At 37.0% G+C, this 12,538-nt stretch overlaps 1 protein-coding gene across 1 annotated transcript in view; it reads left to right on the top strand.

The window, feature by feature from the left end:
- LOC146628721 (putative flavin-containing monoamine oxidase A) overlaps nt 1–2,275 on the top strand; it is a 51,799-nt gene extending 49,524 nt beyond the window's left edge. The window contains exon 12 of the mRNA XM_085359662.1: nt 758–2,275. Within this exon, the coding sequence (XP_085215788.1) occupies nt 758–1,103 (346 nt within the window). The 3' untranslated portion in view covers nt 1,104–2,275. The remainder of the gene's footprint in view (nt 1–757) is intronic.
- Nucleotides 2,276–12,538: the final 10,263 nt, after the last annotated feature.

Below are 12,538 nucleotides of genomic sequence, written 5' to 3'. Positions count from 1 at the left end.
TTTATCAGTACTGACACTTGTGAGACTGCATCAGAGGTGTAAGAATCACAACAGGTGCCTTTGTGTCAAAGTAACTGAGGATAAAACACAGAAAAACATGACGGAGATTTTCCTGGCCTGGTTTTTTATAGTAGATAGCCTTAAAAATATTCTGTAGTAGAACAAAAACAGAAGAAGACCATCAATCAGCATATGAACATTACCTGATGCTGCTGAAGTGAAGCAGAGCAAAGTTACGGAGGTTTTATTAGAGACACAGCTAAGCATTTTGCAGTTTGTCATAATTTTAAAAAGTTTACATTTCTTCGGTATTGAACAGCAGAAGTGAGGCTTCCTTGTCAGAAGTCATTAAAAAAAAAACAAAAAAACAAAAAAAAAAAAACAGCGGCTGACAGCGCTGTACACCAACGGTAGACTAGTGGGTAAAAAGCAAGCGAATAATGCAGAAAATGGAGATTTTAAGATGGGAAACTGTTCTTAAAGTACACAGAGAGGGAGAGAGAGCCCTACAAAGTGTGATTTTATTGTGGGGGAAGCAAAACAGCAAAAGTAGGAGGGAATTCATGACGATGTTTATGGGAAGCGAAATGTGAAGCTTAGTTTGGATCTTCTTTTGCTGCTGGTTCAGTGAATTTTGGTTGGAGAGTGATGAAACCTGCAGCTTCAGAATCTAGTGCAAAATAAGACGTACAAGGGCAAGGGAACACTGAACTTTGTGTGTATTCGTATATGAATCACTAAATTTCTTGATTTACAGGATACATTGGGCAGGAACAGAGACAGCCACCCAGTGGTGTGGATACATGGACGGAGCGGTGCAAGCTGGTCAGAGAGCTGCTCTGGAGGTGCTGGCTGAAGTGTCCCACATGACTCTGACCACAGAGGAGCAGGAAGAATTGCAGCGCATTCAAAATGTCAAGAGTGCTTCTAAGCAAAGACCATCATCCAAACTCATGTACCTGCCTACAAGCAAATCTGTGGTTATAGCAACACTGACAATAGGAGCCGTTCTTCTGCTGGCTCAGCATCAAAATACAGTATTAAAGATCAAAGAGTACTTCACAAATGCCTTTTCACCAATCAAGCACAACCTTCTGCTGTGATAACAAAAAACCCTGTAAACCAAGAGTACATTTAAACAAAAGCAATAAATAAAATAAATAAATTTAAAACAAGATGAAGGATATATTGGCAGCAACCAATGATATCAATTTCAAAAAGTTTTCACAAGATTTTCAAAAAACTTGACCTCAGACCTCTGATCTTGAGGTCAGACCACTGAAATTGGAACTCCATTCAAGGTTTTTAGTAGTTGCACCTGGGGTATCAATTTGAATGGTCTCCTTCTCGAGTTATTGCATTAACAAGCTTCCACAGTGCCCGCCTGCCAGCCGGGCAAGGTGACAGCAAAACCCCATCAGCCTTTTATGGCTGATGGGTAAAAAGCTACAGGTTTTGCTGGAATCTAAATTATTTTCACTAGCAGTGACTACAAAAACAACAACAACCAAATGCCCCCCCTAAAGTCATAAGGTTGTGCTTATGACATTAGGACCAGAATGCAGGACCTTTACATGTACTCTACTTTTGCTTGCAAGATGTAACTAATGAAGTGACTGGTGAATACAGATATATGTGGTAGAGCCTTTGGGAAAAATAGCTAAGAAAACTCAAAAGAAACTATTTATATAAATAGGAGGGGAAAAAAGGTCTGCACTGCAGTTAAAACCAGTTTGTCATGAGAAAATCAAGCCTTTACAGTGTATGCCTTTTGAGGTCTCACACAAAGCCATAACATCTGGATGAAAGGTTTGAAGCTATTCCACAAGCATGTTTTTTGACTCACAAAACCATCAAAAGATGAACGAGCGTAAGATGGATGAACCAGTCACACAATGGACATATCCAAGAGAAGGTGATTTAATCGCTATCACTTGATTGCACAGTCGATTGAAAGGATTTTTGTCACTTCCAATGTCTCCTCTAGAGAGAATCTCAAATGCCCACTAATCACTGTACGGTAGTCTGTGACTCCTTTGGCGCCATGGCTTTCCATTTGTCTTTGTTATCACTAGCTTGCACTGAATCAACTGCTTGTTCTCCCTGGTTTCACTTAAGCCAGCCCAGGCTGAATCAAGGCCAGTGTCCTAACATTTCTGAACATGTTTGATTATTTGTAGCATTTGATTACTGACCCATTTTTTGTTGAGAGTCAAATGAGCTGAAATCAGTGCAATGGTTCTCGTGTAAGTAAGTTCTGAATAAATTCAGTATAAAATGCAAAAAGATGCTTATGTACATTTTTCTATGAGTCGTCTGTAATACGTATAGTGGATTGTACTATTTTAGAACTCCTCATTGCTCTCAGAGGTACCTTATTATGATATATGCCATTGCCAGCCAGAGAATGGCAGCTTGCCTCGTCGGTTGCTATTTTTTAAATCATTAGTTGAAATCCAGGTCTTGATTTTAATGATAAATGCATTCCCATCCCCATTCCCATTGGGATATCATGAGTACTAAGTAGAAAATAGTTGGCCAAACTATTGTGTTGAATGAATATGTGCAACATAAGTGAAACATGAGCCTCAAAAATGGCTCAGATTTTTAAAACAAGCATCAGCATACAGTGTCCATGTTAAAGTTTAACAAGTGTAGAAGCATGGATGCAAAAACCTAGTCATCACTGATAATAATGCCATAGTTCATTAGAAGTATAAATGCTTTGTATTTTTAAAAAATGACTGAAGACTGAAGCCACGATATTGTGGTACATCAACTAAAAACCCAAAACAAATTTCAGCATTTTTTACTATCTCTTGAGATTTTGCACTGTGGAGTGTTTTTTTTTATCCAATATCAAAGAAAAAAACAACAAAATAACATTTCTAGCAAAGTCTCTAAGTAATGTTCCTGTAATTACTGTAGCCTCTAAACACCTGTCAAATCACTTGCCATGGTGTTTGCCTTTGGGCAATAGCACCAACTTTAAAAATTCATACTTTCCAGTGCAGTGTAATCAGGGTGTGTAGCCATAAACAACGCTTTTCACAGGACTAAACCAGAACTCAGCTAGTTTAAATAGATGTCATTATTATTTATTTAGACACGCAGTGGCTTGTGAACAGAAGTGTAACATTAATGCAATCATTCAAAACTGGAAGAAAGGATGCATTCATCACGTGAGCAATTAGTTGATACAATGCCGGCAACTATGTTTATCCTGTCTTTTCTATTGTTGTTATGCAAATATCCTATTAAGAGCCACTGAGTTAATGCTTGCAAGGACTTCCTCGTGGCCTCTACTGCCATTTGTCAGAGAAGACTTTCCGTATTCAACAAACATCATGATTTTTGAGGCCCTTTTAAAACTTGATGAGTCATTTATGCAGCTGCTTTAGCAGCTGTAATTTACTCACTTCAAAGTGAGAGGCCAGTTCGCTTTAGAATGTAATGTATACAAGATGATTTTCTAGCGCCAATTTGTACCCAATACCAACATCCAACTTTGTTTTTGTTTTTTCTTTGAAGAGAGAAAAAGTCTGGAGGAAAATGATGGGCATATAGCACATCTGACTTTGACATTGATATTTATGTTCCGCCTTAAACCAGCAATAAGAAATATGCTGTGCCAATTGCACATTTCAATCCTCAGAGTCTGACAATGACTCATGGTGAAGGGTTCAAAAAAAGAAAGGATCAAAATATATGCAGCTTGTGCATCAAACTCTGGTGCTCACAATCCAACTCAATTTGGTCAGAGATACATTTATGTTAAAAGCAGCCAAAGGATCATCAATTCACGAGCCTTGAGAAAATAAATAAATAAAAATGGAGACTGGTAAAAGAGCCCTAGCAGGAGTGCTCATTTCTTCAACTTGAATTCTTCAGCAACTTCCATCTGGAGCTACCTGGATATATACTTTTCTTTTTCTCTGACATGTGGTAGCACTATAACTGATGTGTGAAATCTGGTAAGCAGCCTTCAAAACATTGTCATCACATCGGTTTACTTTACTATTTATTTTATACATAACTGTTTACATAAATCATGCAATAGAATCTTACAAGACAGAGTTGTTTAATCGTTATCACTTGATTGCACATATTTGATTGACAGGATTTTTATCAGTCCCACTTTCTCCCCTGATGAGTATCTCCTAACACCCACTGATCACCGAGAGGCAGTCTGGTGCCATCCCTTGCTATTTGTCTTTGCTAGCTTGCAAAAGATCAACCGAGACAGTTGTTCCGAGTTTCACTTAAACCAGTCACAGCTGAAACACAACCAGCAACCTAAAGTTTCTGTCGCATATACAGGCAGATTTGTACTAGGAGTCATAAAAAGACTGCAATAGCAACTGGGTGTATAGACAGCAACCCAGGCAACTAGACCAAAAGAAGTGACCGTGCTGCCAAGCATTCAAGGGGATTCGGAATGAATTGTCATTCATGAATACACGAGGAAATTAGATACTGACAAAGCACAGAAATAAAAACACTCACTGCCTGCGCATTTAGCACCACGGACAGTGACAGCATGGACTAAACAAGAAAGCGCCGTGTTTGTGAGCCATATACAAATTAAGCCGCAGAAGAACAGAAGCACAATAATGCCAACGGGTAAAAATAAGCTTCACTCACCCTTGAAATAGCTGAAGGCGGACAAAGTCTCAGTTAAGCCGTGTGAAGATAGCATCTCTCCACTCATTAGTGCACTTGCGGTAAGTTCTCTCGAAGGCCAGCTGCAGTAACTTGGCATTCTGTGAATTAAACCATGTTCACTGTGAGACTGAATCATAACTTATTTCTTATGTGGAAGTCGAGGAAAGAGATCTTTGAATGCTGCATTAGGGTGAACAGCGTTTGCTACCATCTGTCCTCATAATGAAATCTACAGATCCCACCCCTGTCTTTAACAAGGGCATAATCTTCAAAATGACTTGATTATAACAGGCCATCATCATCGGAGAGTTGACAGAGCTCGACGTAAAGCAGCACGAGAGAGTGAAGGAACACCTGTCGCTAAAGAAAACATTGTTTAGCTTTTAGCTTGAACTGACAGATGTCGCGATTACAAATGGTTGGTTTTCTTTCCCTTTTTTTGCTCCAGCCTGGGTCCCAGCTCCTCCTTCATGTGCTACAGAGAATGCCTTTGTATTTGGCACAGACTTTGTGTCACAGGAAAACAATTTTACAAGTCCGTCGTCTCAGTCAGCCGGCTTGAAAACTAAAGCGCCCCATCCACTCACTTCCTGTCACATTAATTTTCACCTGTTGGGGAAATCCCATTAACAAATCCAACGTTCTATCCTTAGGTACATGTAAGTCCCACGCATGAAGATGTATTACTTTCTCCTTTTATTCAATACAATTTAATTTAATTCTCATATAAATATATACAGAAGTAAAAAAAATTTAAAAATGGATGGATACCGTACTGTAGTTGTTCACTCAGAGAAATCACAAAGCAGTCATCGTCGTACTGTTTCAGTTTCAGTTTCCTTCTGTTTTGCAAATATAAACAACAACTTAAGAAGGTACATCAAGTTCAATACCAATTAGCACCTTTTCAGCTACAAGAGAGATTTTGTAATAATTTACAAATGATGAGAAATGTTTCAAAACGATGTAAAATGTAGGTTTCACCACAACTTGATACTTTAAAACTATCGTTAGTAAGGTGATAGCAAGTTAAATTAATATACGCACTTATCACTTTGTTAGGTATTGGACACTTTGCTAGAACCAAGTTGGAGCCCTTTTGTTAATTCTTCTCAGATTAGATTAAGTAATGTGTTGAAAATCGAGATTTTGGACCATATTGACATGATGTAAGGGTACCTATAAATAATATTCTTTACTTTATTATATATGTTGGTGGGTGATTCAGTAGGGAGTGGTCTCAAGCTGCTTTGAGAAATGTGTGAAAATAATGTGAGGCAAAAACATATAACAGCAACATATTCATTTGCATTCATGTGTGGCTTGTGAAAAACAGATTACCACTTATCTAAGTGTGTGAGATAGGGTCCCTACAACCCTAAAGAAAAAGACAGAATGCCAAATTAAATGGTAAAGTAGATAGTTACAGTTTTTGAGGGGATATTTATTTGTTATAGTCATTTGGCTTTTTTTTAACAAGCATTTTAAACTAGTTAAAGCAAAAAAAAAAAAAAAGAAGAAGAAAAGCACGTTTTGCTGAGAGAAAAAAGAGCATTTCCAGCCCATTTCATTTGTCATTCAAAAAAGCAAAAAGGCATTACGCTATCCATGAAAAAAAAAACAAAAACATAATGGAAAACTATGAATTGGGCTCCGCAGAGCTCATGCCTTAACATTCTTGAAGCAATCTTTGTTCATCTTGACACTGAACAGAACCAAGAGCAGACAACAGCGAGAGAAGAACGTTGTCTTTTAAGAAACTCAGAGTATTTGTTCCTGAAGACTATTTAGAAAAATTCTAACAATGCTCTTCTCTAACAGAGACGAATAAAGGAAGGCATATAGAACATGGGCTTTCAATGTTTTTAGAGTTGCACAAGCTCTGTTTTGACATATGCTTTATTTCCATGTACGTTTGCTCATGTGTCAGCGAAATATGAAGAAATGATTGGTGTGGTAGCTCAAAGGTTTGCACAGTAGTGTGTTTTTGTCTTGGTTCTTATTTCTAATACTCTTTAGTCTGGTGTGTCAAAGACTGACCGAGGCTGTCTCTTCATAGTATCCACTCAGTCCATTTTTTCATCTCAAATACATGAAATTCTTTTAGCCTAACTCATAAAATAGGAAGTAGGAGCAGCTCCACAATTATGCTCTCTCTCATTCATAGGATTCGATCTTTGGCTGCATTTATGCTTAATATCTTTCCCTCAGGAGATACATCTCATTGATCCCAGTGTGTTTGGGAACATCATTGCTATGTGGAAAATACCCAGCTCTCTTAAACCTGCACACTTTAGCAGATAATCAATTGTATAAATCCCCTGGGTGACATTGCACAGTGGTGGGACATAATATCAGGTATTGAATGTGAGAATTAAAACAAAAATCTCTGTTGGCTTTAAAAATGTGCTAGATGTCACCATTGGATTTTTTTTTTCTGTTACTGTAATCTTCAGTTGAGTCTTCAAGTGTGAACTTATACAAAGTAGTGATACATCTCCCCCCCTTTTGTATGTTTTTTTGTAATCATTTTACTTCTTTTTTTGTTAAGAATATGTCCTACAAACTGAATTATCATATTGGCCTTTTGTCTTTGTTTAAAACAGTTCTTCAGGTTGCAGTTATTTAAGGTTAAGGGTCATGGATTACCAAAGTGAATAACAGATCTATCTCTGGAGTTTGCTTGTGCTGCTTATGGTGACTAGCTTAATTATTTAAGTACCAGTGGAGGTTCCAGCCAATCTGATCTAAATACTCCAAACCATGGGGTCTATTAGACCCCATTCCTACAATACTGGTCAAAGAATTCATACCATTAATTAATACTTTTATCTTAAATATGATCAATCTCAGCTGTTACAGGTAATTATAGGTCAATCCCTATTCCCATCTTCCTTTTATGTCTAAAATCCTTGAAAACTAGTTCTAAAAAGGCCAAATGATTAGGTGCAGAGGGTTGGTTTATTTGAAGAGTCTCAGTCAGGATTCAGAATTCATCAAAATACAGAAACAACATAAGTGAAGACTATGGATGACATTTGTTTTGATTTTTGTGCTTAGAACATGCTGTATGCATGTTCTAAGCACTACAGCCAAATGAAACTAAGTCCCTACAGCCAAATGGCTGCTCTCGGGGCTCTAAGTACTAGAGGAATATCTTAAAGACATCAAGGCCCTAATGCTTCCCTAAAATTCTTAGAAACATACCAGATACTTACACTGGATAGCTTTACCTTGGCTTCCCATGACACTATGAGAGATATTTAATGCTTTTTTTTTTTTTTTTTTACCATAATATGTGTCTCAGTGTGCTTGATAAACAAATATGTAGGACTGCTTTCTTGCATTTGCGCAATATTTCTATAATTAGAAAAAAATTCTTAATCAGAGTGATACTGAAAAATTCGTTTATGCATTTAATACTTCTAGGCTGGACTACTGTATTTATTACTGTCAGGTTGCTCTAAAAGTTCAACAAATACTTCAACTGATCCCAAATGCTGCAGGGAGAAAGAGACATTTCTCCCATACTGTTCATTGGTTCCCTGTTAAACTGAAAATTTCTGTGATACTTATCTCTTTTCACCCTCTATGTATACAGGATTTTGGATTTTTGTCTCCTCTGCTCTCTTCTTTTGCCCTCAACCCAATTTAATTATGGCAGATGTCTGCCCCACCCCCATGTGGTGCCAGAGGTTCCTTCCTGTTAAAAGGGAGTTTTTCCTAACCACTGTTGCCAAGTGCTTGCTCATAATCATTGTCTCATTATTGGGGTTTTCTTTACATTACTATAGTGTCTTTACCTTACAATATGCCTTGAGATGAATGAACTAAATTTTAAGTAAAGTATCAACTAATAAGTAGTAAGTAAAGAAGGCTGTGAAATTGATTCAATCCATAAAAGTAAAAAGTAGCTGTTCTGGCACCTATTTATAATTTAGTTTTAAATTTTAATTTAATTTAAAATTTTTATTTTTTTTACAAATTTAACTAAATCCTCATCTTTCATATTAACATGATAATAAAACCAATATTAATATAACAGAATACAAACTTTAAGTTAAATTCTAATGAATTTGCACGCCATGAACATGTATTATTTAGAACACAGGCAGAAACAAACCAATCAAAAGATTTAAAAGTAAAAAAACAAAAACAAAGGTCTGTTCACTCTTCCCTACATTGCCTGCTGAGATACATTGCTTTTTGTGATTTGAACTGAATTCAATAAGACATAACCAGATATTTCATGAGCTATCAAGGCTGATCTCCAAACCCCTAGAATGAATTAGAACATTAAATGTAAGATTTAATTTTCAAATTTAATGAATGTCACTGAGCACCTACCTTTGACAAAAAATTCTCTTCTTATTCTCCTGTCCTTTCTTTCTTACATCTTCTTTCATTTGTGAGTGAAGTTAATTCTTTTTCTTTTTTTTGTCTCCCTGGGAAATTAAGCAGTTATACCTTTAGCTAGCAGACATTGTGTGGCAAACTACTAGGGGTGGGGGAAAAATCGATACTGTGTAGTATCGTGATATTTTATTTGCTAATAATGTGTCGATACAGGGACAGCAGAAATCGATATTTTGTTACAAAAAAAGTTTTTGTGGACTGGAAGTCAGAGCATGTCGATCCTTTTTCTGAGCAAGAATCCTGACACTGTACAAATGTGTTTAACTTTTTTTTGGCAGCAATAAACATGTTTTATTTTAAGTTTAAAACTTTTTTATTTAATGTAAAATTATATTTTGTTTTAATTTACTTTCAAATTCTTCAGTTGCTGAAGGGGCTGCATATTTTTCATAAATTGCATAGTTCAGAATAGCTATAATTGTACCAGATGGTTGCATTCAGTTAAGTTGGACTAGACTGTAATACAAACCGTTCAGTTTGTCAACAATAAAACTGACTGAAATGAGAGAAAGACTGAGTGTGAGACTTTGATGTTAGATAAAATGAATATTGATAAAGTTTACCTTTATGTACAGAATCTGAATATCGCAAAATATTTTCAAAAAATTGCAATAATATCGTATCGTGCGTTAAGTATTGTGATAATATCGTATCGTGGGATGTATGGTGATTCCCACCTCTACAAACACACAGGAACAGTTTTGTGTTCGTAGGGATTGAAATTAAGAAGTAAAAAACAGATACTTTAAAATTCTACTTAAGTATAGCGATTTAGTATTTATACTTTATTACTTCCCAACTCTGCTGCTATTCATTCAAGGGCATTCAAACATCTAGTTTATTCCGCATCAAAATTGAGAAGTTGATCATTGTGATGAACAATCCTCTTATTTATGTGAAAGTGCATAACAGCTAGTTATCTGGGGCATACTAACTGCTAATCAAAGCTTTTTTGCTTAGCTTTCCTTGAGACTGATTACATATGGTTGTTCTAACAATTAACCACTGTGTTGCCCATTATTACTGCAGTCACTTGAGTGTAATATACAGTAGATTGTATATACAGTTTTGTTTGTGGGAGTTAACCGATGTGACTGATTGGGGTACTGACTTACAGTGGGGCAAAAAAGTATTTAGTCAGCCACCGATTGTGCAAGTTCCCTCACCTAAAATGATGACAGAGGTCAGTAATTTGCACCAGAGGTACACTTCAACTGTGAGAGACAGAATGTGAAAAAAAAATCCATGAATTCACATGGTAGGATTTGTAAAGAATTTATTCGTAAATTAGGGTGGAAAATAAGTATTTGGTCACCTCAAACAAGGAAAATCTCTGGCTCTCACAGACCTGTAACGTCTTCTGTAAGAAGCTTTTCTGTCCCCCACTCGTTACCTGTATGAATGGCACCTGTTTGAACTCATCATCTGTATAAAAGACACCTGTCCACAGCCTCAAACAGTCAGACTCCAAACTCCGCCATGGCCAAGACCAAAGAGCTTTCGAAGGACACCAGGAAAAGTATTGTAGACCTGCACCAGACTGGGAAGAGTGAATCTACAATAGGCAAGCAGCTTGGTGTGAAAAAAATCAACTGTGGGAGCAATCATCAGAAAATGGAAGACATACAAGACCACTGATAATCTCCCTCGATCTGGGGCTCAAAATGATCATGAGAACTGAACTCATTTCAGGTGCTGCTTTTGCATTTTTATTGATAATGAGTTTAATATTTATTGTGGCTGACCTAAATTTTCTGTACTGCACTGTCTGGCAGCTCCAACACGAAGGTTTTATTGTGGTTTATTGTGCTCATGCATGAATATTATGGGATACATTGATTTTGCTGGTTATTGTTTCCTCTTGGCTTAGCAGAAGCTCATATGCTGGCAGAATGTAAAGTCTACTGCTGTCTTGCACATACAATTATTGGCTGTACAATTGGCTTTGTTGGGAAAATCCCTGTGTACAGGACGTTGACCTCTTCACATTTTCTCAGCACATTTCATACTCAGGTAAACATTAGAAACATATTTTGTCTCAAATGTGGTCATAAGAGAGCCCGTTTTGATAAATCCATCTAAACTACTGAACTTCTTTTAATCCGTGTATATGTGTAAACTTTGCTCCTCAGTCCAGTTGCATTCATGGGTAACATTTAAGTTCAGGTACTTTATGGTGATCTGCTTCTTGCAAATTCTACATCGCACTTCATCGCTCCAAGACATAGATTGTAGATTTTTATACCCATGAGATGATTATTATCAGCTCCTCCAATCTTAGCTTTCTGCTACATGTTATGTGAATTATTCGGTTTAAAATTATTCATTCCAGCTCATTATGTTTTTCCCTGCAGTGGGTGGAGATGCTTTGTTGAGGCGTGGCTTTTCAATGATGCCCCACAGATGCACATACCATATAATGTGTTGATGTATAAAATAGCCCACATTAACTTCACATTGTATGAGACATGGCTAATTGAGATGCATCATTTTCTTGACATTTGTTAATTTTGGAATTGCTGTAAAGAGGTATTCCTTTATGTTACTGTAAAGGTACTGTAGGGCCCCAAAAGTTAACGAAGCTAAGAAAATGCTCCAGAGGTGTATTTCAATATGTACTCAGTTATGTCTTTTAAAGGATCAGTCATACATGGTCATGGTATATATGGTGTTCCCCCCCCCCCCCCCCAGAAAAAAGAAGAAAAAAGAAAGGAGATGGAAGCATGTGAAAATATCAGACCAGCAGTTGGCAATGACTGAAGATGATCTCAACGAGAACCCTGCAGTCCCCCAGCAAGGAGCAGATGGCTTAAGCAGATGATCTGCTGATCGCCACTCCTGGTGTGTTGTGAAAGCAGTGATGTGACTGGTGCTTACGTAAAGATTTGCCATTCGTTCACTGATGGAGTTCGATATTTTAGCTTCTAACTCACTTCTCTCAGGCAGTCGCTGACTAATAGCTCCAGCAGTCGTAATTAAAGTGAGAGCCACCTGGTGAGCTGTGCTCCAAGTTGGAGATTATATGAGGTTATGAGTGATTAGAAGTCATTCCTAGAGAAGCAGACACAGTGCTATTTTAACATTAAAAAAAAATACAAATCCTACTGTCTGAATGAAACTTCAGATTACAGTGTCACATCAAATTAACATGCCTTACATAAAAAAAGAATGATTCGGTTGTGAGTCAGGTTGAGGCTAGGCAAATTTATTAGTGGCATATTTGTTTGAAGTGACGACCAAGAGCAGGGAAGGGAAAAATGTTTTCTTGCATCTCTTTTCCAATTGGAAGCATTCCAATGGATGAAAACACTATAGATCAAGGCCCAACAGGGTCTCTCATAATTTTTGACTCCTTTCTTCTTCAAATTTGCCTTTACATACATTCTCAGTTTTGTTCTTTCATTTGTCATATAATCTGACATCTCTGCTATCATAAATTCTTAGAGTAATGTCATAT

The sequence above is a fragment of the Diplotaxodon limnothrissa genome, linkage group LG7 (assembly GCF_057381915.1).
Source record: "Diplotaxodon limnothrissa isolate DT_005_m linkage group LG7, D_limnothrissa_male_GT1.1, whole genome shotgun sequence".
NCBI classification, from domain to species: Eukaryota; Metazoa; Chordata; class Actinopteri; order Cichliformes; family Cichlidae; genus Diplotaxodon; species Diplotaxodon limnothrissa.
The sequence above is the reverse complement of the archived record's forward strand: the minus strand, read 5'-3'. Positions and strand labels throughout refer to the sequence as shown.